The sequence below is a fragment of the Heptranchias perlo genome, chromosome 10 (assembly GCF_035084215.1).
Source record: "Heptranchias perlo isolate sHepPer1 chromosome 10, sHepPer1.hap1, whole genome shotgun sequence".
NCBI classification, from domain to species: Eukaryota; Metazoa; Chordata; class Chondrichthyes; order Hexanchiformes; family Hexanchidae; genus Heptranchias; species Heptranchias perlo.
Genome location: NC_090334.1, coordinates 73,119,505 through 73,144,661, shown reverse-complemented (window position 1 = coordinate 73,144,661; position 25,157 = coordinate 73,119,505). Strand labels below are relative to the sequence as shown.

The following is a 25,157-nucleotide window of genomic DNA, read 5'->3' as shown; positions in this document are numbered from 1 at the left end:
CTGCACCTGTATTCCGCAGGATCATTTTTCATCTTTCTCCTTATACCTCAAATGCATTAAGAAACAATTAAAATATAATCGCACCTGCATTGACCCTCAGTTTCTTTGCCCTTTCCACCAGTTCAGGCAGCCAGTTTCTAGCTTCCCCTACCAGGACAGCGGTAGACAGAGCCATGCAACGCTGTCCAGCTGCACCAAAAGCTGCGCCGACCAGCTGATTCAGAGTGTTCTCCTTGTTAGCATCAGGCATCACGACTCCGTGGTTTTTCGCACCCTACAAGGAATTTACAGATAAAGGAAAAGTGGCTAAATGGCAAAAATCAGGCTTAAAGCACTGCATAATAATGGAGGCCAGAATCTCTCTGCCCTTTTTGTGACAGCACTGGCAGGATCAAATGCCTACCACCAGCATACTAGTAATAGTAGAACTAGGAAACACAGGGCTTTCACAAATAATAGACTCTTCTGCACTACCATACAGTGCTAGTGCAGAGAAGGGATGGTCACTTGCCATCTGCGGTTTGAAGTAAGCTTTGCATTTTAATAGGATTGGGTTGTTACAATGGTCTTCTCCGTCTCCAGACCCCTTAGTCTTCCCCTGGCCAGACAAGAAGTGGCTGGATCACCTATGTTGCTTGAGTTGGCTGTTGCAGAGTCTAGGGGCCGAGCTTCTTGTGATTCTCTCTCTCCCTCCCACCCAGTTTCCTATGGAGAGCCAAATGACCTGCACGCAATACCTCCCTAAAGCAGTTGTAAACAATTTTACAACACCAAGTTATAGTCCAGCAATTTTATTTTAAATTCACAAGCTTTCGGAGGCTTCCTCCTTCGTCAGGTAAATGTCATTTACCTGACGAAGGAGGAAGCCTCCGAAAGCTTGTGAATTTAAAATAAAATTGCTGGACTATAACTTGGTGTTGTAAAATTGTTTACAATTGTCAACCCCAGTCCATCACCGGCATCTCCACATCATCCCTAAAGCAGCACAACAGAGAACTGGGACTTAGCAACATGGTAGGAGTGGGAGGGAACGGAAGGGAAATCAAACCTATGCTCCCACCGCCACACGTTGGGACTCAAGGCACTGCACCACTTTCCAAGACTGCACCAGGAAAACCACCTCATTTACTAGCAGTTTTTTTTGGAGAAAGTCTCTCTTACAATAGAACTTTGCAGAAAAGTGCTAGTGAAAATCATCTCCCCCTTCCCCAACCTCTTTACTAGCTCCTTATGTACTGCAGAAATGTACAGCATAAAGCTCTTGTAGGTTTGACTTTAGATAAGCTGTCTCAGCTGCTGTAAAATGTCACACTGCAACCGCAAACGAGGAAGGGGGTGAGAAAATACGTCAAACTGCTCAACTAACACCCCAGTTATCAAAATGAACTCCATCTAATGGGCAATTAGTGAAACTCACTCACTGAGGGCATATCTGATTCAATCGACTGCAGATTAGGGGCATGTGAAGGCAGCAGAAAGCTCTACCACCATGACTACCAGGCCTATCAGTTGTTTTTAATTTAAACTACACAGATTTATTTTAAAGGAAACAACCCCTCAAAGCCCTTCTGTGCTCATCTCAAATCAGGTACATCAAATAAGATCATCCTTGGTATAAAGTACATAAGAAATGGGTCACGTTGTTGGCAGCCAGAGTGGACTGGTGGTAGAAGTTTGGAACACTCTTCCGCAAACGGCAATTGATAATAGCTCAATTGCTAAATTTAAATCTGAGATACATAGCTTTTTGGCAACCAAAGGTATTAAGGGATATGGGCCAAAGGCAGGTATATGGAGTTAGCTCACAGATCAGCCATGATCTTATCAAATGGCGGAGCAGGCACGAGGGGCTGAATGGCCTACTCCTGTTCCTAAGTTCCTAAAATGTGCAGACCATACAAATCTAAAAAATAATTTCCATTAAAGGAAAGTTACATCTTTGGGGCGGGGGGAGGTGGAGGGAAGAGAAAAGACATTTAATTTTTCTCAATACAATGTAGCTGCTCTGGAACAGAACCAGTTAAAAACAAAAGTTCAAGTGCAAGGGAAAGAAAAGGAAATTCACCATGTTTGATTGCACTCTCTTGCCATTTTTGGAGCCCCTTGTGTAGATGTACTCTCCTGCTTGGTTGGAGCCGACAAAACTGATGGCCTTGATAGCGGGATGGTCACAAATGAAGTTCACAGCTGAGAACAGGTGAAAAAAAAAGGCTAACATTATTCCCGTTTATTTTTTGCCGCCCACATTACGCAGCAAACAGGGTGCAGCGATATGAATGACTGAGGGAAGCACAGAAAGACTTGGAGAAATTTTATTGCGGCACTAAAGGTTTTTTCTATGCCTAAACTGATTGCTGCTCGCATTTCCAAACCATTGTAGACAAGCGCATCCAATGTACTGCTTGAGAAAAATAAGCAGCAATTCATTCATTACCCCGTGTAACTAATATATTTAAAGCTAACAAATACTGTAATAAAATGTCACTTTCTCCTTGCCACTCTAAATAACGAGAGAAAATCATTACTGGCAGAGTTCTAGGGAATTTTCTATATTACTTCACACCAATGTCTTCAAAGAGAAGAGCCTGAATGTGCTGGGCAGTGCCACACCACACCTTTGTGTGCATCACACTGGAGCTCTACCTGCACCAACACTGCTAGACTGACTGAAAAAAAGTTTAATCCAACTTCCTTTATGTACATGGAAACACAAGACAAGTTGGAGACCAGCAGGTTATGGATAAAGACATGCTGTGGCCCCCACATCTGAAACATGTACCGCTTGGCTATTTAATCTTCATACAACCAATCAACGCACTAAGAGTCCGTTCCAATTTTACACTGGTGTTATGGTGAACTGCAAAGGCAGCTCTCGTTAGATCTGTGGCCAACCTCACCTCACTTAGAATCCCTGGCAACAGGAACTTTCAATACCATAGTTACTTATCCTGATGTCGCTGCTCCCTAGACCATACGTGGAGCAACAAATAGGTGTTACATAATGTTTAAGGAATTGGTACAGGCCAACTTCAAGATTTTTAGCCAATTGTAGAAATATTGAATGTCCTTACCATCATGCTGTCCATGGATAATATTAAGAACTCCATCTGGAGCTCCTGAGTCCTGCAGTAACTTGGCCAGCAACATGGCTGCTCCCGGCACACGCTCCGAAGGCTTGAGCAGGTAGGTGTTTCCGCACACCAATGCCATAGGGTACATCCAGAGTGGAATCATGGCTGGGAAGTTAAAGGGAGTGATGCCAGCGCACACCCCCAGTGGCAGGCGGTAAGTGTACATGTCCATGTCTTTGGTGATAGAGGGCAAGGTCTCACCCAGCATGAGAGATGTGATACTGCAAGTGTGCTCCACAACCTCTGTGGGAGGAAAAGCAAAGAAATCGTTAAGTGTAGCATGGAGGATGAAGCAAAGGACGAATAAAGTCTCCACATTTCTTACTGCCTTTTTGAGTTGTACAAGAGAAACAACCAGAATAGTTTCTTCGAAAAACATTTTCCAAATTCTTGGAGGAAAAAAAGCTCAAGCTAAATGTTGCTTTTTTTTCCCCCTAAAACTAAAATTTGGGAACAATATTAGGAATCTGGAATCATTCAAGAGGAAATGAGTAACTGAGGTGGGGGAACCCATGGATGATGATGGAGGTGGGTCGAATGACTTCTCATCTTTATTTACCTTTTGTGATTTTTGAAATTTCTTATGAAGGCTAAAATTTGAGTAAGAAATTATTGAAATGCATTTCTTTACTTAGGACTCTTCACATTACTCACGCAAGCCTCTGAAAACATCTCCTTCAGCATCTGCCAAGGTTTTTCCTTGCTCCACTGTGATGAGCTTGGCGATTTCATTCTGTTAATAAAGTAAAATGATGCCCTGTTTGAACACATCATTCTGGGGGGACGGATGAGATAGTTAAAAGTTAGGGTGCAAAAAATTAAAAGAACACAGGTGCGGCAAAACACTAAGCTGGGGAATGGTGAGATGAGGGCTTGAGCCCATGATTTGAAACACCACGTGCCACAAAAAGATGCTGAGGGGAGGGCAAACACTAACACGTGAGAAGGAAACATTAGGGGACTAATTTTAACACAAGCCACCTGCTGGGAAACTGACTAGATCAGCTCGGCCACCCGTTTTACACCCCAGTAAAGTCAATGGAAGGTAAAAAATCGGGTGGGATTTAAAACAGGCGGCAAGCCTGATCCAGTGAGTTTCCTGCTGGACGGATTATGTTAAAATTACAGGTATTTTTGGAAGCACCATTCTTAGCTTGTTCTTGTGCCGCTTTACAGCTACACAGAAGTGAGGACACCTTCCTGGAGTCAGTTGACATATGGCCCAGGAAGTGATAGGGAACCTTCCCCTCAAAAGAGCACACACAAATGTTCTCATTAAATGACTAGTAAACAAAAGAAAGACTTCTGAACAATTCTTGCGCCACCAGAGGAGAGTCGTTTGCTCACTGGATTCTCCACCCACCCCCCCCTCCCCACCCTCCTTCAAATTCATAGAATCATAGAAGTTACAACATGGAAACAGGCCCTTCGGCCCAACATGTCCATGTCGCCCAGTTTATACCACTAAGCGAGTCCCAATTGCCTGCACTTGGCCCATATCCCTCTATATCCATCTTACCCATGTAATTGTCCAAATGCTTTTTAAAAGACAAAATTGTACCCACCTCTACTACTGCCTCTGGCAGCTCGTTCCAGACACTCACCACCCTTTGAGTGAAAAAATTGCCCCTCTGGACCCTTTGGTATCTCTCCCCTCTCACCTTAAATCTATGCCCCCTCGTTATAGACTCCCCTACCTTTGGGAAAAGATTTTGACTATCGACCTTATCTATGCCCCTCATTATTTTATAGACTTCTATAAGATCACCCCTTAACCTCCTACTCTCCAGGGAAAAAAGTCCCAGTCTGTCTAACCTCTCCCTGTAAGTCAAACCATCAAGTCCCGGTAGCATCCTAGTAAATCTTTTCTGCACTCTTTCTAGTTTAATAATATCCTTTCTATAATAGGGTGACCAGAACTGTACACAGTACTCCAAGTGTGGCCTCACCAATGCCCTGTACAACTTCAACAAGACATCCCAACTCCTGCATTCAATGTTCTGACCAATGAAACCAAGCATGCCGAATGCCTTCTTCACCACCCTATCCACCTGTGACTCCACTTTCAAGGAGCTATGAATCTGTACTCCTAGATCTCTTTGTTCTATAACTCTCCCCAACGCCCTACCATTAACGGAGTAGGTCCTGGCCCGATTCGATCTACCAAAATGCATCACCTCACATTTATCTAAATTAAACTCCATCTGCCATTCATCAGCCCACTGGCCCAATTGATCAAGATCCCGTTGCAATCCTAGATAACCTTCTTCACTGTCCACAATGCCACCAATCTTGGTGTCATCTGCAAACTTACTAACCATGCCTCCTAAATTCTCATCCAAATCATTAATATAAATAACAAATAACAGCGGACCCAGCACCGATCCCTGAGGCACACCGCTGGACACAGGCATCCAGTTTGAAAAACAACCCTCTACAACCACCCTCTGTCTTCTGTCGTCAAGCCAATTTTGTATCCAATTGGCTACCTCACCTTGGATCCCATGAGATTTAACCTTATGTAACAACCTACCATGCGGTACCTTGTCAAATGCTTTGCTGAAGTCCATGTAGACCACGTCTACTGCACAGCCCTCATCTATCTTCTTGGTTACCCCTTCAAAAAACTCAATCAAATTCGTGAGACATGATTTTCCTCTCACAAAACCATGCTGACTGTTCCTAATTAGTCCCTGCCTCTCCAAATGCCTGTAGATCCTGTCCCTCAGAATACCCTCTAACAACTTACCCACTACAGATGTCAGGCTCACTGGTCTGTAGTTCCCAGGCTTTTCCCTGCCGCCCTTCTTAAACAAAGGCACAACATTTGCTACCCTCCAATCTTCAGGCACCTCACCTGTAGCTGTCGATGATTCAAATATCTCTGCTAGGGGACCCGCAATTTCCTCCCTAACCTCCCATAACGTCCTGGGATACATTTCATCAGGTCCCGGAGATTTATCTACCTTGATGCGCATTAAGACTTCCAGCACCTCCCTCTCTGTAATATGTACACTCCTCAAGACATCACTATTTATTTCCCCAAGTTCCCTAACATCCATGCCTTTCTCAACCGTAAATACCGATGCGAAATATTCATTTAGGATCTCACCCATCTCTTGTGGTTCCGCACATAGATGACCTTGTTGATCCTTTAGAGGCCCTACTCTCTCCCTAGTTACCCTTTATGTATTTGTAGAAGCTCTTTGGATTCACCTTTGCCTGATCTGCCAAAGCAATCTCATATCCCCTTTTTGCCCTCCTGATTTCTCTCTTAACTCTACTCCGGCAATCTCTATACTCTTCAAGGGATCCACTTGATCCCAGCTGCCTATGCATGTCATATGCCTCCTTCTTCTTTTTGACTAGTGCCTCAATCTCCCGAGTCATCCAAGGTTCCCTACTTCTACCAGCCTTGCCCTTCACTTTATAAGGAATGTGCTTACCCTGAACCCTGGTTAACACACTTTTGAAAGCCTCCCACTTACCAGACGTCCCTTTGCCTGCCAACAGACTCTCCCAATCAACTTCTGAAAGTTCCTGTCTAATACCATCAAAATTGGCCTTTCCCCAATTTAGAATTTTAACTTTTGGGCCAGACCTATCCTTCTCCATAGCTATCTTAAAACTAATGGAATTATGATCACTTGTCCCAAAGTGATCCCTCACCAACACTTCTGTCACCTGCCCTTCCTTATTTCCCAAGAGGAGGTCAAGTTTTGCCCCCTGTCTAGTCGGGCCATCCACATACTGAATGAGAAATTCCTCCTGAATACACTCAACAAATTTCTCTCCATCCAAGCCCCTAATGCTATGGCTGTCCCAGTCAATGTTGGGAAAGTTAAAGTCCCCTACTATTACCACCCTATTTTTCTTGCAGCTGTCTGTAATCTCCTTACATATTTGCTCCTCAATTTCCCGTTGACTATTTGGGGGTCTGTAGTACAATCCTATCAAAGTGATCTCTCCCTTCTTATTTTTCAGTTCTACCCATATAGACTCAGTGGGCGAACCCTCGGATATATCCCCTCTCACTACTGCCGTGATGTTCTCCCTAATCAAGAACGCAACTCCCCCTCCTCTCTTACCTCCTGCTCTATCTTTCCTATAGCATCTGTACCCTGGAACATTGAGCTGCCAGTCCTGCCCCTCCCTTATCCATGTTTCAGTAATAGCTATAACATCCCAGTCCCATGTACCCATCCATGCCCTGAGTTCATCTGCCTTGCCCATCAGACTTCTTGCATTGAAATAAATGCAGTTTAATCTAGACTTCCCTTGGTCTTTGCCCTGCTTTCTCAGACCATCTGTCCGGTCATGTTCTGTACACTCTCCCTTACTGCCTTTTGTTTCTGTCACCATTTTATTTCCCACTGACTTCCTGCATCGGTTCCCATCCCCCCGCCACATTAGTTTAAACCCTCCCCAACAGCACTGGCAAACACTCCCCCTCGGACATTGGTTCCAGTCCTGCCCAGATGCAGACCGTCCAATTTGTACTGGTCCCACCTCCCCCAGAACCGGTTCCAATGGCCCAGGAATTTGAATCCCTCCCTCTTGCACCATCTCTCAAGCCACGTATTCATCTTAGCTATCCTGTCATTCCTACTCTGACTTGCCCGTGGCACTGGTAGCAATCCTGAGATTACTACCTTTGAGGTCCTACTCTTTAGTTTAACTCATAACTCCCTAAATTCAGCTTGTAGGACCTCATCCTGTTTTTTACCTATATCGTTGGTGCCTATATGCACCACGACAACTGGCTGTTCACCCTCCCCCTCCAGAATGTCCTGCAGCCGCTCCGAGACATCCTTGACCCTTGCACCAGGGAAGCAACATACCATCCTGGAGTCTCGGTTGCGTCCGCAGAAACGCCTGTCTATTCCCCTTACAATCGAGTCCCCTATCACTATAGCTCTGCCACTCTTGAAGGCTTCCTTGAAATGTTCAATTCATTAACACATCTGTACCACATCACTTACCAGGTTGTCTTTGATCAGTTGCTGGTACTTTAGGAAAATCTGCTGCCGACTCATCACTGATGTCTCTGACCACGAAGTGTAAGCCCGTTGACATGAGTTCACGGCAGCAAGCATCTCCTCCTGAGTAGCCTTTGGGACTTTACCAATCACCTCATTTGTTGCCTAGAAGCAGTAATATCAGAAACAGCAGGAAGAATTATCATACTGAATCCTTGAATTTCCACCATAGGTAAAGGAAGCTGAATGCATTTGAGAAAGGGAAAAACAAAGTGAAAATGTTAACAAACTTCTGGCTATTGGCCAGTCTGTTTATATGTCCGAACTGCCAAAATGTACAGCACCTTGCATATCGCTAACCACTCAACAGAACTGCAAAATGATTCAGTGGCAACACTGCGGGGCACTCTTCAATTAAGTGGGAGGACACACTCCATGGATTGTCATCTCAGCTATGACAGGGAGACATCTGGTAGAAACTAGGCACTTGGAAGGGAAGGAGATTTTAAAAAAACACACCTGCAAAAAAAAAAAAAGGCCCATATGCCACCACTCCACAGTGCCTTGGTCAGGTCCTTCAGCACACTGTGGTCACAGCTTATTAACATAACGCACCTTCATGATTTACCACTTTCTCTCCTTCCTCCATCCCACATAGTACTCAGGGAGGTTAATACTCTATGTACATTTCAACATGCCATTTAAAACATGTATTTTGTTTTTTTTTAAATTGGAAGAACACTGTTTCAAAGCATATGCACAATTCAAGTACTTTTCTTCCTCAACACAATAAAGCCTCAGGACCGTCTCTCCACTCCTGATAACCTGTGTGGGTTATTCAGCTACATGCTGTAATTCAGTCATCTAAATATTGCATGCAAAATCAAATATAAAAACACATACTTACAGGGTTGTGAATGTCGATCCATTCTGAGGTGTTTGATTCAACAAATTTTCCATCAATAAATAATTTTGTTGCTGGCTGCAAAACAAAACCCCAAATGCAAAAATAAAATCCAAACAAATAATCAGTATTACACAGGAGAGGCATTTAGTTAGTGGAATTATGCGGTCTGATTTATTAAAAGTTCAGATCCTAAAAGGAAAAACACTGAAAACCTGGCTGAAAAATGTTTACATTTTTCCTTTTTAAAAAAAAATAACCTCCGATTCATCCACCCAAGGCGCTTTTGTATTGCACGAGACCTATAACGTGCAGCCAAGTTCTCAAAGTGTAGTCTTATAATCAGCTGAATGCAAGACAAATGCAAAATTGCTAGGCCTCACCAAGATCGAAAGCCAGAAGACCCGTCTTTAATGAGTACTTCCAGGGTGTCAGTCTTAGCGAGGTCCAGGCAGTTTGTATCTGCCAGTATGGGACTGTGCTTGGAGAACCAGGCTGCACTAGCGCAATATAAAAGCACTGTACAAGCCAACTGCAGTGACAGATCATTTCACCAATAGTAAAACAGGGCCAAAAACATACAGATGCAGCACACTCGACCCTACCTGATTAAAAAGAGTGTTCTTGCTTTTCTGGGGCTACTATTTGGAAAATCTTAACGTATATTTTTAACTGGCAGATGGTTGGCAGCAGAATCTCAATGTTGTTGACAATTTCAACATACATTTCAAAATAAAAATATATACTTTTGTTTAAAAATTGTAGGAGTGTGGTTTCATAGGCTATAAACAATTCAAGGACTTTTCTTCCTCAACACAATAAAGCCTCAGCACAGTCTCTCCTCAGATCCCTGGAAAATGAAAGTCATTTGAAAACCTTTGACTTTGGCTGCAGACAACTTGAAATGACTGGAGCTTTCAGTTCTTCAGCGAGACAGAAGAGAGTTTATTTTTCCACTGAAAATTCTTTTTTGCCGAAAATAAGTGAGGCTTGGCAGATCTGTGCTTTGTCTTTTGACAAACAAATAGACTGCTGCTTAACCTGGTACAATCATTCCCTAATGAATTTGCTGGCCGTCTACTCATAAATGGTTGCTTCTGGTTGTGAGGGGAAGCTGTTTGCGGGAATTGAAGAAAATTGGATTGAAAAGAATACGATTTCTTGAAATGGAACATTTGCAAAGGATAACATTTTCCATTTTTACAGCACAGGTGGCACACTTTACACAAATACACTATTTGCACTGGAGTACAAAGACAGTTTTGAATACGAGTGTAACTACTCTGCAGAGGTGGGTTAGTAGGAGTCCATGCTGGTGGTGGAAAAGGATTTCAAGTATACAGCAAAACACCAACCGCCTAAATGTATGCATTGTCTTTAGAGGGAAAAATTCCAACATGAAAACAGAAACAAGAAAATCGAAAAAGCTCACCTGAAGAATGCCACCACGCCAAGCACAAGCTGACCAATATTTTTTAAAAACTGTTTTTCTTTTTAATTCTCACAAATAGCTTGCCCTCCATTCTAGAAGCAGCCATTTCAGAGTAAATAGACAACAAATAATTACGGAATAATTGTATTAAGTGAAGCAGGATTCTCTATTTTCACAAAACAAACTCACATATTTCAGTGAAAAAGAATTTCAGGTGGAAAAAAATTTATTTCTCTGTCTCACTTTAGATCTGGAAGCTCTAATCATTTCAAGTTGTTCTGCAGCCAAAGTCACAGGTTTTCAAACAACTTTTGTTTTCTAGGGATCTGACTTTGACAGAGTGGGAGAAGAGCATCCCCGCCTCAGCCTGGTCACATCGACCTGGCAAACATCCTACAGAATTAAAGAAACAAAACAGTTAAGGGACCAGCAACCCAAAGGAGCAATCCACGCTTACTTAGTGGGAACACACTAGTGCCTTAACATTTCTGTTAATGGGGAAAATAAATCATCTCTCCCCCTTCCAACAGAGAACTTCAGCTGGTGCCAATAGAAAATACATTGGTATGGCACAAACAGCAGCTTGGCTATTTTCTTAGAGCAAAGGTTTTGACTGAAGGGAGCCTCAGCTGCAGTACCCATTTCCTGCCACTATATGTTCCCAGTGAGTTACCTAATGTAGAGTCATGATGTGGAGATGCCGGTGATGGACTGGGGTTGACAATTGTAAACAATTTTACAACACCAAGTTATAGTCCAGCAATTTTATTTTAAATTCACAAGCTTTCGGAGGCTTCCCCCTTCGTCAGGTGAACGATGTGAAATGAATTTCACATCGTTCACCTGACGGAGGGGGAAGCCTCCGAAAGCTTGTGAATTTAAAATAAAATTGCTGGACTATAACTTGGTGTTGTAAAATTGTTTACAATTACCTAATGTACATATACATACATTACTGAAGTCACTAAGAACATGTCCCCCTAGTGGAAGAGCCTGTATGGTAGTACTTTAATTTGTGGGCATTTTATTACTGAGAAACAAAGTAAAGGGTTAAAGCCGATAATGCAGGACACACCTCGTTAATCCCAATATCTAATTGTGAAAACTGAGGCATAGTACTTATTTAGTGTCTATGATTCCCTCACTTTCCATCACAAACATGTCACTTTCCTCTTAGCTGTTGTACCCAAATCAAACTATCATCTTGCTTCGAACATGCCAATAAAAAGCATATTGTTGCCTTTTATTTTGCCAATTTACTCTAAGCCTTTCTAATTTTTTTGTGTTTTTTCTATACATCCTTTATGTGCCCTGACTTTCATTATTGGCCCAGAATTTGCTATAGCAGGGCAATGGACAGAATTCACCATTAGTTACACTTGCCCTTGCCTGTTTAATTGTGAAGATATTTTGTGTGGCAAGTTGCTGAAAGCGCGATCTGATAATGTCGCAGCGAAAGAAACCGGGCACCTGGGTCCAGAGTGAACAGGGCAAGTAACTGCATCTCCTTGACCAATCAGATTGAAGGATTGCGAAATTAACACGGCAAGGACAGAGAAGGAATTGTAAGTTAAGATGGGTGAATTCAATGTCAAATCAAGTAGAGAAAAGAGAAATAAAGAGATGGGAAGATTGGATTAAGAGGAAAAAAGAGAAAACTGAAAAGTTAAAGAAATTAAATTTTAAATTTTACATTTTTAAAATCAATTAAAATCCGAAGGAATGACTCTGCACTTTTACTAGCTAATTGTCAGTGCCAGAGAGGTTGACTGGCAGTAATTAACACTTATCACATCATTAAAAGAGCACTTAGACTGAAATATACAAGACTTAACTTACTGTGGTGTGTTTAGTTGGTATCTACCACACAAATACAGCAATTTCATGCTGTTCAGTGCATTTCAACGTGGAGGCAGATAGTGAGATGCCATTTTCGCGAAGCTAACGGCGGAACAGTGCATCTCGGACAGCAAATTTTGGATTTTCGCATTGAACCCTGCATCTGCCTTCCCCTGAAGTTGCTGTAATATTTGCGCATAAATAACGGCGGGCACCATTAGTCTCACCATTATTTCGACAGCAAATTATGGCCCAGTATCTGCTCTATGTGCTAAATGCTTTTTGTAAGAGCTTTCAAATTTGATCTAATTTTCCTATTTGTCCAGCCAGTCAAGGAGCGGAAAAGGTGCTGCAACGTAGGAGCAGCTGGGGAAATATCGGAAACCAGGACTGGAGGAGGGACAAAAATTAATAAAATGGGAGAAAGGTTACACCAAAATTCATCAGGTATTTGGTCCATTAGCAAAAGTGTTAATCATTGGTAAACTGTTAACCTTACTTGAAACTTATTTACAAAGTAATCTGGTCACATGGTCAGGAATTTTAACATTTATTAACTAGTTACTTTCAATCAAGCCTACTCCCAACTTAAAGTGCAAAGCAAGCAAACTGTGCTTGCATAATCACCCTGTTCATAAGGAGGAAACTAGCAGTGTAAAATTAACTGCTTGCCTACAAGCCTCAGCCTTCAACACTATGGCTCAGGAGCAAGCACAACATTCAAGACAACTGGCATAATTAGCATCACTTAACAACAGAAAATTGAGAAAGATGGGCAAAACAAAAAAAAAGTTGCTAAGTCAATACCGAACAACCATTTTCTTTGAACAAGCCTTACAGAACAGTTGGAGCTGGCTCGAACTTACCCGAGACGATGAGTAGCACATACATCCCAATGGTGAAACAATCTGGAACAAAAAAAGGTAGAAAAGAACATTATACAATCTCACAACACAGCAAAGTCCCCATCACCATCTCAGCTACATAGAAAACTCTGAATTTCTTCTCTCTTTCCCTTCTCTAACTCTTGTACAGTTCATGATGGATCTGCTCACACTCCCTCTCACCTTTCTAATCTCTCTTTGTAGCTATATTTTTCTTGGCGTTCATTTTTATTAGCTGTCCTGTGGACGTTATAAGCTTTTTCTTTAAAAAAAAACACTGAAATTTGATCTGCTGGTTTCATTCTAAAATTCAAAAGGTGCACAACCATATCCTAGGGCGAATTTTCTTCTGATTTTCCTGCTTCCTGATGAGTAAAGTGCCCGAGGGCAGCCTGTCACCTATTCATGATAGATTGGGAATGCACTGTAGGAGAAACAGTAGGCACAAATGTCTCACCCATCATTGCTACGTGTTTGTGCTATAATGTGTGCCATCACCCTATAGATGGCAGAATATCAGTAACTGCACGTTTTATAAACCTGAAGATTTTTGGCAAGTTCAATTGGGGCTATTGAAGATGCAACATAATATTCCCAAGCTTTAAACCACAGCCACAATTTTCCAGTGTTATGTCAGCCCATTTATTTTAAATCGAATAACGGAAATTTGAAAAATCTAGATCCTAACTTCAAAAAGTACCGAAACCCAGGAAGTGATATATAGGGAGAGAAATGTTTTTACATTAACACCGGGACATTGTCGTTGTTACTATTTGGTTCATTCAGACTTCTGAAAACAAAATTCTTGATCCCCAGACATAGCCACACAAGGTCAGATATTTTATAGTTACTTTCATTGGTGAACAGAGTCTGAGGAGGGGGAAGGAACTCCCTTTAGAAAATAATGAGGCTGCAATTTTTTTAAAAATTGAAAGTAAATTCTTCAACCTGAACTTCAAAACAGAACATTAAAAAGTCAATGAGACTTGTGATTTCACAGAAAGATGAAATGGCAGAATATGATTCCTAAACTACTAGTGAAAATCCACAATTCCCACGTAATGAGAGAATTTGACTTACTCAGTTGCCTTAAGTAAGCCAGTGGAGCAGCCAAAAAATAATGAATACCTCATTGTGAGCTATGAAAGCCAGATGTAACTCTGCTGTGACAACTTTGTATTACTTTCTATCTCTAAAAAGTGTTCCACTATGTCAGGTTGAACCTCACCCATCCTCCCACCGTTAAACTCTCATCACATACCAATACATTTTAACAGATATATTTAAAAAGTGTAATTTTTAAAATCTAAATTACAATGTAGATTTCAAGACTTAGGGTTTGAAAATTTGATACAAGGTACCCATCCAACACCAACTTGTATTTATATAATGCCTCCGACGTAAAAAAACATTCCCTGACACTTCACGGAGGTGTAATCAGAAAAAAATGAACACTGAAGCAAGGAGGAAATTAGGAGAGGTGAGGGGTAAAGGGAGAGAATTCCAGAACATGAGGCCTCAACGTCAATGGTGGGGTGAAGGGAGGGGAGATGTGCAAGAGGCCAGAGTTGGAGGAACAGAGCGTTTGGATGGGTGGAAATTGTTGTAGGGCTGGAGGAAATTAGAGATAGGAAGGGACAAGGCCCTGAAGGGATTTAAACACAAGGTTGAGAATTTTAAATTTGAAGCATTGGGAGATCAGAAGCTAATGTAGACCAGCAAGGACAGGGGAAGTAAGTGAGCAGGACTTGGTGTGGGATATAGTATGGGCAGCAGGCTTTTGGATGAACTTGCATTAATGGAGAGTGGAGGATGGGAGGCCAGCCAAGATCTCAATGGAATAGTCGAGTTTAGAGGTGACAACGGCATGGGTGAGCTTTTTAGCAGTAGATGGGCGTACTCAAATCAGAGTTTATAGAAATTTAAGGCACAGAAGGAGGCCATTCAGCCATCGTGTCTGTGCCAGCCGAAAAAGAGCTGTCCAGCTTAATCCCACTTTCCAGCTCTTGGTCTGTAGCCTTGTAGGTTATGTCACCTCGTTTATACCCATTCATGGTCAATAGTTAAAAGTTGACAGATTTGCTTAAAAAGAGGCATCATGTTGTAAGCTTTTACTCATTTATAAACAAAGGTCACATTATTTGTGTTACGAGAGCTTTTCACTCTCCAAAGCAGTGACCTTGAAAGCTCATTGGATAATTTTGATTAACTGCTTATCAAAATATGAAATTGTGACCAATATGCAGCAATGAACAGAATCCTCTAAAATCAAAGTTTATTTTTTGCCTATTTTAAAGTTTTCCTTTCCCATGCTATTTTACAGCCAAAACGACAGGCAAGCAAGTTGTTACCAGATATCTGACGATTGTGCTACCAACAGCCTGAATTGTTCACTATTTTCCCTTTCTTGGTGATGGTGGGGGGGGAATTAAGTATTTCACCCTCATTCTGTGCCTGCCCAAAAATCCACAAAGACTTGGAGCTCAGAACCAATAGTTCATTGAAACCCCACAACATAGTGCACTGAGGCACCAAAACAGCCAGCAAGCCACCCACATCCACCAGAACTTTCAGACGACCGGTACAGCGGCTTATCAACAGTAGTCAGGCAGCACCAAAGCACAGGTGACAAAGAATAAGAAACTGGCAGCACACCTCTTAAGCCTCCATCTTAATTACATATCCCACAGGTGCTGCTTTTCCATTTCACTTCTCCTGAGCGCTCCCCTGACAGACTTCAAGTGTACAGATTAGCATTTGAAGGTAAAGGTTTAAAAAAATGTTTTTAAGTCTTTATCCTGGAAAAGCTCCATTCTCCAGAACCCCTGGAGAAGCAAAGACCAGGTAATGTAAAAAGGGGAGCAGAAGAATTAAAAAGGAGAGGACCTGAGAAGTGAAATTAAAAGAGAGACACTCAAGGAGAAGTAAAATTAAGATGGCGATGTGCTTGCTGTGAGACTTGTGTATAAAAAAAAAGGCAGCTGCAGCAAGTGGCAAAAGAGATAAAAATTGTCTGATCAAAAAGCTTAAGGAAAGGCCTTAACTCTCAAGGGCAGACAAAAGATATGGGATTATTGGTTGGGGGTGGGGGTGTGCGAGTGGATAGTACAAGACTCAGTAAGTGAGTCATTACAGGTCAGTGAAATGATGGGGCTAGCACTGAACCTTGAGTGTGAGTCAATAGGGACGGGCGGAGGAGACTGGTACACATAGGTACAGGGTTGCCAAGAAAGAGACAAGTGCCAAGCTGAGGGAAACCAAGGAAATGGTAATATTGGATGGATTATGGTTGAAAAAAATAGCAGGACTATGAAAGCCAGCGAAGCTACTCAATAGATGACAACAACAGACACCAGGAACCAGAAGGAAAACTGATCATGGAAGAAGAGGTAGCCAGAAAATAACAGACAAAGATGCAGACTGTAATGTATAAAGAGACTTTAGTTGTAGGGAACTCTGTTCGGGAAGGTGAATGGGCGAGCAGAGCACAATGAAGACCAGGGAAAATAGATGGGACAGGAAGAGACCAACTGGTGGTGGCCCTTGTAGGGGTAAATAACATTGGGAGAAATAAGACAGCTTAAAAAGGCACATATCGAAGGACCACCTTGAAACCGAAAGGCAGGATACAAAATGATGTTCGCCATGTACTTCTGGTGTTTGGTAACAGAGGGAAGTTTACCAAGAAAATTGAGGATGTAAATAGCTGGCTATCAACTTGGCATGAAAATAATGATGCGACTTTCATAAGACCATAAGAGATAGGAGCAGGAGTAGGCCATTCGGCCCCTCGAGCCTGCTCCGCCTTTTAATGAGATCATGGCTGACCTGCTTTTTATCTCAACTCCAGTTTCCTGCCTTTTCCCCATATCCTTTGACTCCCTTGCTAATCAAAAATTTGTCTAACTCAGCCTTGAATGTAGTCAATGACTCAGCCTCCACAGCTTTTTGGGGTAAAGAATTCCAAAAGATTCACGACGCTCTGGGAGAAGAAATTCCTCCTCATTTCCGTCTTAAATGGGCGACCCCTTATTCTGAGACTATGCCCCCCTAGTTTTAGATTCCCGTATGAGGGGTAACATCCTCTCAGCATCTACCCTATCAAGTCCCCTCAGAATTTTGTATGTTTCAATAAGATATCCTCTCATTCTTCTAAACTCCAATGAGTATAGACCCAACCTATTCAATCTTTCCTCATAAGACAACCCTTCCATACCCGGAATCAACCTAGTGAACCTTCTCTGAACTGCCTCCAATGCAAGTATGTCCTTCCTTAAATAAGGGCACCAGGTGTGGTCTCACCAGAGTTGTAGCATGATTTCCCTGCTTTTATACTCCATCCCCCTAGAAATAAAGGCCAATATTCCATTTGCCTTCCGGATTACCTGCTGCACCTGTATGTTGACTTTTTGTGTTTCATATAAGAGGACACCCAGATCCCTCTGTACCGCAGCATTTTGTAGTATTTCTCCATTCAAATAATATTTTGCTTTTTTATTTTTCCTCCCAAAGTGGATGACTTCACATTTTCCCACATTATATTCCATCTGCCAAATTTTTGCCCATTCACTTAACCTGTCAATATCCCATAGCAGACACTTTGTGTCCTCATCACAACTTGCTTTTCCACCTATCTTTGTATCAGCAAATATGGCCACAAGACACACTGTTCCTTCATCCAAGTCATTGATATATATTGTGAATAGTTGAGGCCCCAGCACTGATCCCTGCGGCACCCCACTAGTTACAGAGTGCCATTTTGAAAATGACCCTTTCATCCCGACTCTTAGTTTTCTGTTAGTTAGCCAATCCTCTATCCATGCCAGTATATTACCCCCAACACCATGAGCTCTTATCTCGTGCAGTAATCTTTTATGTGGCACCTTATCAAATGCCTTTTGGAAATCCAAATATACTGCATCCATTGGTTCCCCTTTATCCACCCTGCCCGTTACTTCCTCAAAGAACTCTAATAAATTTGTCAGACACGATTTCCCCTTCATAAAACTATGCTGACTCTCCTTGATTGTATTATGAGTCTTCAAATGTCCTGCTACTACTTCCTTAATGATGGATTCTAGCATTTTCCCAATGACAGATGTTAGGCTAACTGGTCTATAGTTACCTGCTTTCTGTCTCACTCCCTTCTTGAATAGGGGTGTTACGTTTGCAGTTTTCCAATCCGCTGGTACCTTTCCAGAATCTAGAATTCTGGAAGATTACAACCAATGCATCCACTATCTCTGTAGCCACTTCCTTTACGACCCTCGGATGCAAGCCATCAGGTCCAGGGGATTTGTCAGCCTTTAGACCCATTAATTTACCTAGTACTTTTTCTCCAGTGATAGTTTTTAGTTCCTCCCTCCCCTTTGCCCCTTGATTTTCTATTATTGGTATGTTATTAGTGTCTTCGACTGTGAAGGCAGATACAAAATATCTGTTCAATTCCTCTGCCATTTCCTTGTTTTCCATTATTATTTCCCCAGTCTCATCCTCTAAGGCACCAATGTTTACTTTAGCTACCCTCTTCCTTTTTATATACTTGGAGAAGCTTTTGTCAGTTTTTATATTTCTTGCTAGTTTACTCTCATAATTTATTTTCTCCCTCTTTATTATTCTTTTAGTCATCCTTTGTTGGTTTTTAAAGTTTTCCCAATCTTCAGGCTTATGTTGTATGCTTTTTCTTTTAACCTGATACCATCCTTGACTTCCTTAGTTAGCCATGGTTGGTTCACCCTTTTTGTGGAGTCTTTCCTCCTCACAGGGATATATTTTTGTTGCGAGTCATAAAATTTCTTTTTTAATGTTTGCCATAGCTTATTCACCATCATACCATCTAATCTGTTTACCCAGTCCACTTTAGCCAATTCCGCCCTCATTCCTTTATAATTGCCCTTAGTTAAGTTTAATACAGTAGTTTCAGACCCAAGATCCTCGCTCTCAAACTGGATGTGAAATTCTATCATGTTATGATCACTGTTTCCCAAGGGATCCTTTACTTTGAGATTATTAATTAATCCTGTTTCATTACCCATTACCAGATCCAAAATGGCCTGTTCCCTGGTTGCTTCCCTGACATATTGGTCTAAGAAACAGTCCCTAATACACTCTATGAACTCCTCCTCAGGGCTATTTTTGCCAATTTGATATGTCCAATCTCTGTGAAAGTTAAAATCGGCCCATGATTATTGCATTACCTTTTTTACAAGCTCCCCTTATTTCCTGATTTATATTTTGCCCTACAGTGTAGCTACTGTTAAGGGGCCTATATACTTCTCCCACCAGTGATTTCTTTCCCTTGCTATTTCTTACCTCCTCCCAAATTGATTCGACATCTTGATCTTCTGAGCCAATATCATTTCTCACTATTATACCAATTTCATCCTTTATTAACAGAGCTACCCCACCACCTTTACCTTTTTTCCTATCCTTCCTGGGAAGTACCTGGGAACATTTTCAGGACAGGAAGGACTGGTACAGGAGTGACAAGCTGCACTGTAAAACAGGGACTAGGCAAAACATATTGAGACAGCTATCAAGTATCCTTTAAATTAAGATAGGATTGGGACAGCTATTGAGTATCATTTAAACTAGATCGGTGGGGGGAGGGAAGAGGGTGGAGAGGAAAATCGATCCCAGATGAGACAGATTGGAGAGTGGAAGGCAAAAATCAGCCAGGTACGAATACAGTAACAGAGACATACAGGAAACAAATATTAAAATGGTGGTGGGGGGGCTCGCAATCAAGAAAGGAGGCAACTCTACAAGATATACAAGCACATACCAGGGGCATGAACAAAATGCCTGAACTGGAAGCTGTAGTGGCAGTATGGAACTACAACATAGTAACAATATCAAAAACATGGGTGATGCCAGAGAATGCAAATACATTCAGCTTACATGGGTATAATGTGTTCAAGAATACAGGCCGTGTAACCCTGGTGTCAGGGGCACCTGGGAAGTTAAAGAAGTTAGAATCGTAGAATGGCCTCTTTCTGTGCTGTAACCATTCAGCCCATCAAGTTTGTGCCGGCTCTCTGCAAGAGCAATCCAGCTAGTCCCACTCCCCCGCCCTATCCCCGTAAGTTTCTTTCCTTTCAAGTACTTATCCAATTCCCTTTTGAAAGCCACGATTGAATCTGCCTCCACCACCCCTCGGGCAATGCATTCCAGATCACAACCACTTGCTGTGTAAAAAAGTTGATCCTGTGCAAGGTAAAAGTTACACAATTATCTATTCTGGTTAGACATCTTTATTGTGAAAAAGTCAAAGCTAACTGTAGGGATATGCTACAGACCACCAGGTTTGAATAAAGACCATTTGCTCTGTGAAGAGATGAAAAGGATATATGAAAATGGAAAAGTTATATGAATAGAGGACTTCAATCAACCAAATATAAATGGGAAGTATCCAAGTGATTCAGAATCTGAGTTTGTAAATGTAATGCATGCCTGCTTCATGACCAAGTTTTGGTATAGGGCTCGAACCTACAAACCTGGACTGATACCATCTCTTCTAGTGGCGCTGCTATTATTGCCATATCCACTGCAATTTAAACGTTGCCTACCTTTCTTTATTAAAAGATACTTCGAGTGATTGTGATACAGTAGGTGGATTTTAATGTTGATAAACGTAGGGTGATGCATGCATGCAAGAACAGGTAACAGTAAACATGGGTAGGGCATGGAAGGGTCTAATATTGTAGTAGGCTGGTGGCATTAGATAAAAGTGCATCAGGTACCTCCTTTTAAAACGGTCAATACTACTAAAGGTTTAAGGAGGGGATTGCCCATCCAAACTGTTTTCTTTAAAAAAATACAGAAGTAATAAAATAAAATTAAGCTAAAATGGTATGGTCCAGAAATCAACACACTGACATCATGCATTATCCAGCAGTCACAGAAGGCATCCTATGGTAGGACACTGCATGTTGGTTTTCAAGGGTCAACTAAGCACAAACCAATGCTCAAAGCATAGGCAAGCAGTCAGAAAAATCCTGCCAGGCGACAAGAGCAGACATCTTCTATTCTGCTCACCCTACACACTAAGGCGGATCCAGCCTGGCATTACAATTTTGAGAAAATAACTATGATGATTCCACGATTGGAGGACTAAGTTACGAAGAAATGCTTAAGCAACTAAGTTTATTTTCAGTGCACAAAAAAAGACAGGAGATGTAATCAGGTCTTTAAAATAGCAAAAAAGGTATAGAAAGGTGAAATAAGCATAGTATTTAATTTGGACAATGAGCTTGAACTGTAGGGCACAAGTTCAAATGTCAAGCAAGGTTAGAGATTAGAAAAAAAACAGGGTAGTGGACATGTGGAAGAGAGCCCAAGAAAGGGGTTGATACGGAGTCAATTGTCAACTTTGAATGGGAGCTGGATCAATATCTACTGGATATTGAGGATTACAGAAATATTAACAGCACTGATTTCCCCCCCTGGAAAAGTAGCATTCTCGAGAGTCAGGGATCACAGATGTGTGGAGGGGAAATAATCCTACATAGATTTTGGATAGAGTGGTCTAAATGGGGTGAATAATCTTCTCAATCTGGATGTCATGTTCTTAAACGTATGTTTTTAAAAAAAAACATGCCCTTTCTCTTCCCCCTCCCCCCATTTACTTGTACACTTGGAGGCAGGGTCATTGAATATTTTTTAAGGCAGAGTTAGATAGATTCCTGATTAACAAGGGAGTCAAAGGTTATAGTAGGTAGACATCACAATCAGATCAGCCATGATCTTATCAAATGGCAGAGCAGGCTCGAGGAGCTGAATGGCCTACTCCTGCTCTTAATTCGTATGTTCGTATGTATACCTTATGGTTATGGAGGTATATGATGAAAAGTTTTTGAATTCATTTTCATCAGCAGCACAGCAAGCATCATAACTTGACCCATAATTTTTGTCCCAGCCAGACTTGACAAAAAGAGGCAGACTGAACTACAGGATTTTACAAAGCTGACGTTTTAGATTTCAGGGGATCCAAAATGTTGGCACTTTATTCAGGTTATAAGCTAGCCAGTTTTGAAGTTGATGACTTTAAAAAAAAAAGTGAGTCAAAATTTTGTTTTATTGCATTACAATCATTTAGAAATAAAAGCAACATGTCAGAATTAAGGTAAATGCTCACTCTTTCCCACCCCCCCCCCCCAACCTAAAAAAAACACAATTTGATTGAGAGTGAGATTCCTGAAACTATTCCAAAAATTCCCAGAGGATGAGGTGGGGTAAAAGAGGAACTAAAAAGATGTTGTACAGCACGGTGACCCAAGGACAACTCCTTCCAGCATGTTTGAGCCAATTAGTAGAGCGCTCTGGAAGCCGCCCACTAAAGTTGACCCACGGGACAGTTTCCAGGGATATGCAATGTACAGAAAGCAGCACGCGCTGGAAGTAAGAATTATTGCAAAAGGTCATTTATCTGCTTTTTCTTTCGGATAAGCCTAGCGCAAACTACAGGAGGGACAAAAAAAAAGAGGCATCAAACAGTATTGCTGGACAGCAAACATTAGAATTAGGAAGTTTGTAGTTAAGAGAAATGGGTGACGTCTTTTGAGGTAAAAATCTCCAGCCTCAGAAAGCAACATGTTAAAAATCACAGTACAGCCAAAAATCAGATTATTGGACTTTTATTTCATGAAAGCAACGACCGATTGCAAATCTACTGAAATTAATATTCTGATCATTAAAGACACAGGCACAACAACAAAGCGAAGTGGCTGGAAACTAAGACACTTCGACGGGTCGTCAAGCCTCAGACATAAAAACTCTGCACACATATAAATGGCGACTTTATCCCTCGTAGAGGGCAAAGGAAGGAATAAAGAGGGGGCATCGAACAAATTGATGCATTATAATTTTCTGCAGTTTTGCAGAGTGAAATAAATCGTCACTGCACAATATATAAATAGAATAAGTTTGTTTTTCTGCATTGGGTGGGAGAGGCGGGGGGAGGGAAAGGTGAAGATAAAAAAAAAACGTGCTAACTAATAACATTTCCCAATGCAAAAATACAAGGCTTACAAACAATTTAATAAGGCGTGTAGCGAATATTTTTGCACAGAAGACTATATATTTACATATATATATATATATATATATTTTTAAAAACTGGGTTGCAAAAGCGACGTCGGTTCCGAGTGTGGGACTGGAACATTCTACACACTGAAGAGAAAGTCAGTCACAAGTGCCGTTCATTTCCCCATCCCAACCTATCCCACTAGTTTACCTTGTGCTTGAAAGCTGTTCTAAGGATTGCTGCCATTCTGAAGCCCAAGGGCTGCAGATCAAACTTGACTCAATCAGGGTGACGATCAACAGCAGTAAAACGGACTCCACAAGATAACTAGAGCCCGCCCTTCCCGGGGGGGGGGCGGGGCTGCCGATCCTCTCGATGCTGATTGGCGCATTTTCGCATCACGTGGTGTGCCGCCGTCCGTCGATGCGTCGATTTGATTGGCTAACTCGAATGTCCATCTTCTCGTTATCATCCCGCCCCGAAACAAAATAGAGGAGCAGCTCCAGGTCTCGCGAGACTTCGATTGGCACCGTTATGTCGTTATACGAAAAAAAAAATGAAAAAAAAAAGAAATATCATCTTTTCGCGCACCTCGCATTTTTAAAAAAAGATTGAAATAATAGCTTCATTTGAAAAAATTATGTCATTGCGTTTTCCTCTGATGACGTGTTGGTCAGGTGACGGTGCTGGGAAGATGGCGTCGCCGAGTGCGGGTAAATTCTAATTTGCTTCTGAGAGAGAAGAGTGAGTGAATGAGAGAGAGCGAGTGGCTGAGGTAGCGGACACCCCTCGCTGCGATCGGGCTGCTTCATCGTTTCAGAAGGGGGGGACAGGGAAAAAGAAAAAAATGTTATTTTTTTTTCATGGGTTGTGTTTTTCTTAACAAAAAAAATTCTTTTAGGATGTTCGCGGGTAACCACAGCAACCGCCCCCCTCAGCCTTGATCGGAGCTGTCACTGTGTTTAGGAGTGAGGTCGATCACTGGGAAAGAGCGGGTTAAAACTTAATTAAATATATGCAGCAGTGTTATTTCCCTCCACCCCGAGTGATTTATTTCGAAGTAGGTTATAATTTCAAACTAAAGTGATATTGTTGTTGAAAATTGACAGGTCTATTTTTCGTCTTTCAAAGGGATTACAATATTATTATGCGTGTAGAAGGTCATTAGACACATCTTAATTCATCCATCCAGAGGGCTCTTAACTCCACTCTCTCTCTTTCTTCCCCCCCCCCCCCCACCTCATTCCCATTGTAGAATCTAATTGTTTCTTAAATTATTCCAGGGTTTTCGCCTGCACTACCTTATTCCACATGATGTGGAGATGCCGGTGATGGACTGGGGTTGACAATTGTAAACAATTTTACAACACCAAGTTATAGTCCAGCAATTTTATTTTAAATTCACAAGCCTTCGGAGGCTTCCCCCTTCGTTCACCTGACGAAGGGGGAAGCCTCCGAAAGCTTGTGAATTTAAAATAAAATTGCTGGACTATAACTTGGTGTTGTAAAATTGTTTACAATTATTCCACATGATCACTCTTTGTGTGAAGAAGAATTTCGCGGTGGTCTTAAAATCAGATTCATACAGCATAAAGGAGGCCATTCGGCCCATCGTGCCTGTGCCGGCTCTTTGAAAGAGTTCTCCAATTAGTCCCACTCCCCTGCTCCTTCCCCGTAGCCCTACACATTTTTCCTTGAATCTGCTTCCACCACCCTTTCTAGCAGTGCATTCCAGATCATAACAACACACTGTGTAGAAAACATTCTCATCTCTTCCCCCTGGCTTTTTTGCCAATTATCATAAATCTGGGTCCTCTGGTTACTGACCCTCCTGCTAGTGGAAACAGTTTCTCCCTATCTACTCTATCAAAACCCCTCACAATTTTAAACACCTCTATTAAATCTCTGCTCTGCTCTAAGGAGAACAATCCCAGCTTCTCTAGTCTCTCCACATAGCTGAAGTG

The 25,157-nt window shown here is 41.8% G+C and overlaps 2 protein-coding genes across 3 annotated transcripts in view; one reads left to right on the top strand and one right to left on the bottom strand.

Annotated features, from left to right (window-relative positions):
• The window catches only part of aldh6a1 (aldehyde dehydrogenase 6 family, member A1), a 32,671-nt gene extending 9,125 nt beyond the window's left edge, over positions 1 to 23,546 (bottom strand). Inside the window, exons 1-8 of the mRNA XM_067992008.1 lie at positions 23,404 to 23,546; positions 13,152 to 13,193; positions 9,018 to 9,092; positions 8,114 to 8,275; positions 3,786 to 3,864; positions 3,072 to 3,374; positions 2,066 to 2,187; positions 85 to 274 (exon numbers count right to left, since the gene is read on the bottom strand). Coding sequence (XP_067848109.1) covers positions 85 to 274; positions 2,066 to 2,187; positions 3,072 to 3,374; positions 3,786 to 3,864; positions 8,114 to 8,275; positions 9,018 to 9,092; positions 13,152 to 13,193; positions 23,404 to 23,439 — 1,009 coding nt within the window. The 5' untranslated portion in view covers positions 23,440 to 23,546. The remainder of the gene's footprint in view (positions 1 to 84; positions 275 to 2,065; positions 2,188 to 3,071; positions 3,375 to 3,785; positions 3,865 to 8,113; positions 8,276 to 9,017; positions 9,093 to 13,151; positions 13,194 to 23,403) is intronic.
• A 331-nt stretch (positions 23,547 to 23,877) lies between these two features.
• lin52 (lin-52 DREAM MuvB core complex component) overlaps positions 23,878 to 25,157 on the top strand; it is a 47,328-nt gene continuing 46,048 nt past the window's right edge. For both annotated transcript variants that reach the window (XM_067991059.1, XM_067991058.1), the window contains exon 1: positions 23,878 to 23,906. In XM_067991059.1, coding sequence (XP_067847160.1) covers positions 23,888 to 23,906 — 19 coding nt within the window. In that variant the 5' untranslated portion in view covers positions 23,878 to 23,887. The remainder of the gene's footprint in view (positions 23,907 to 25,157) is intronic.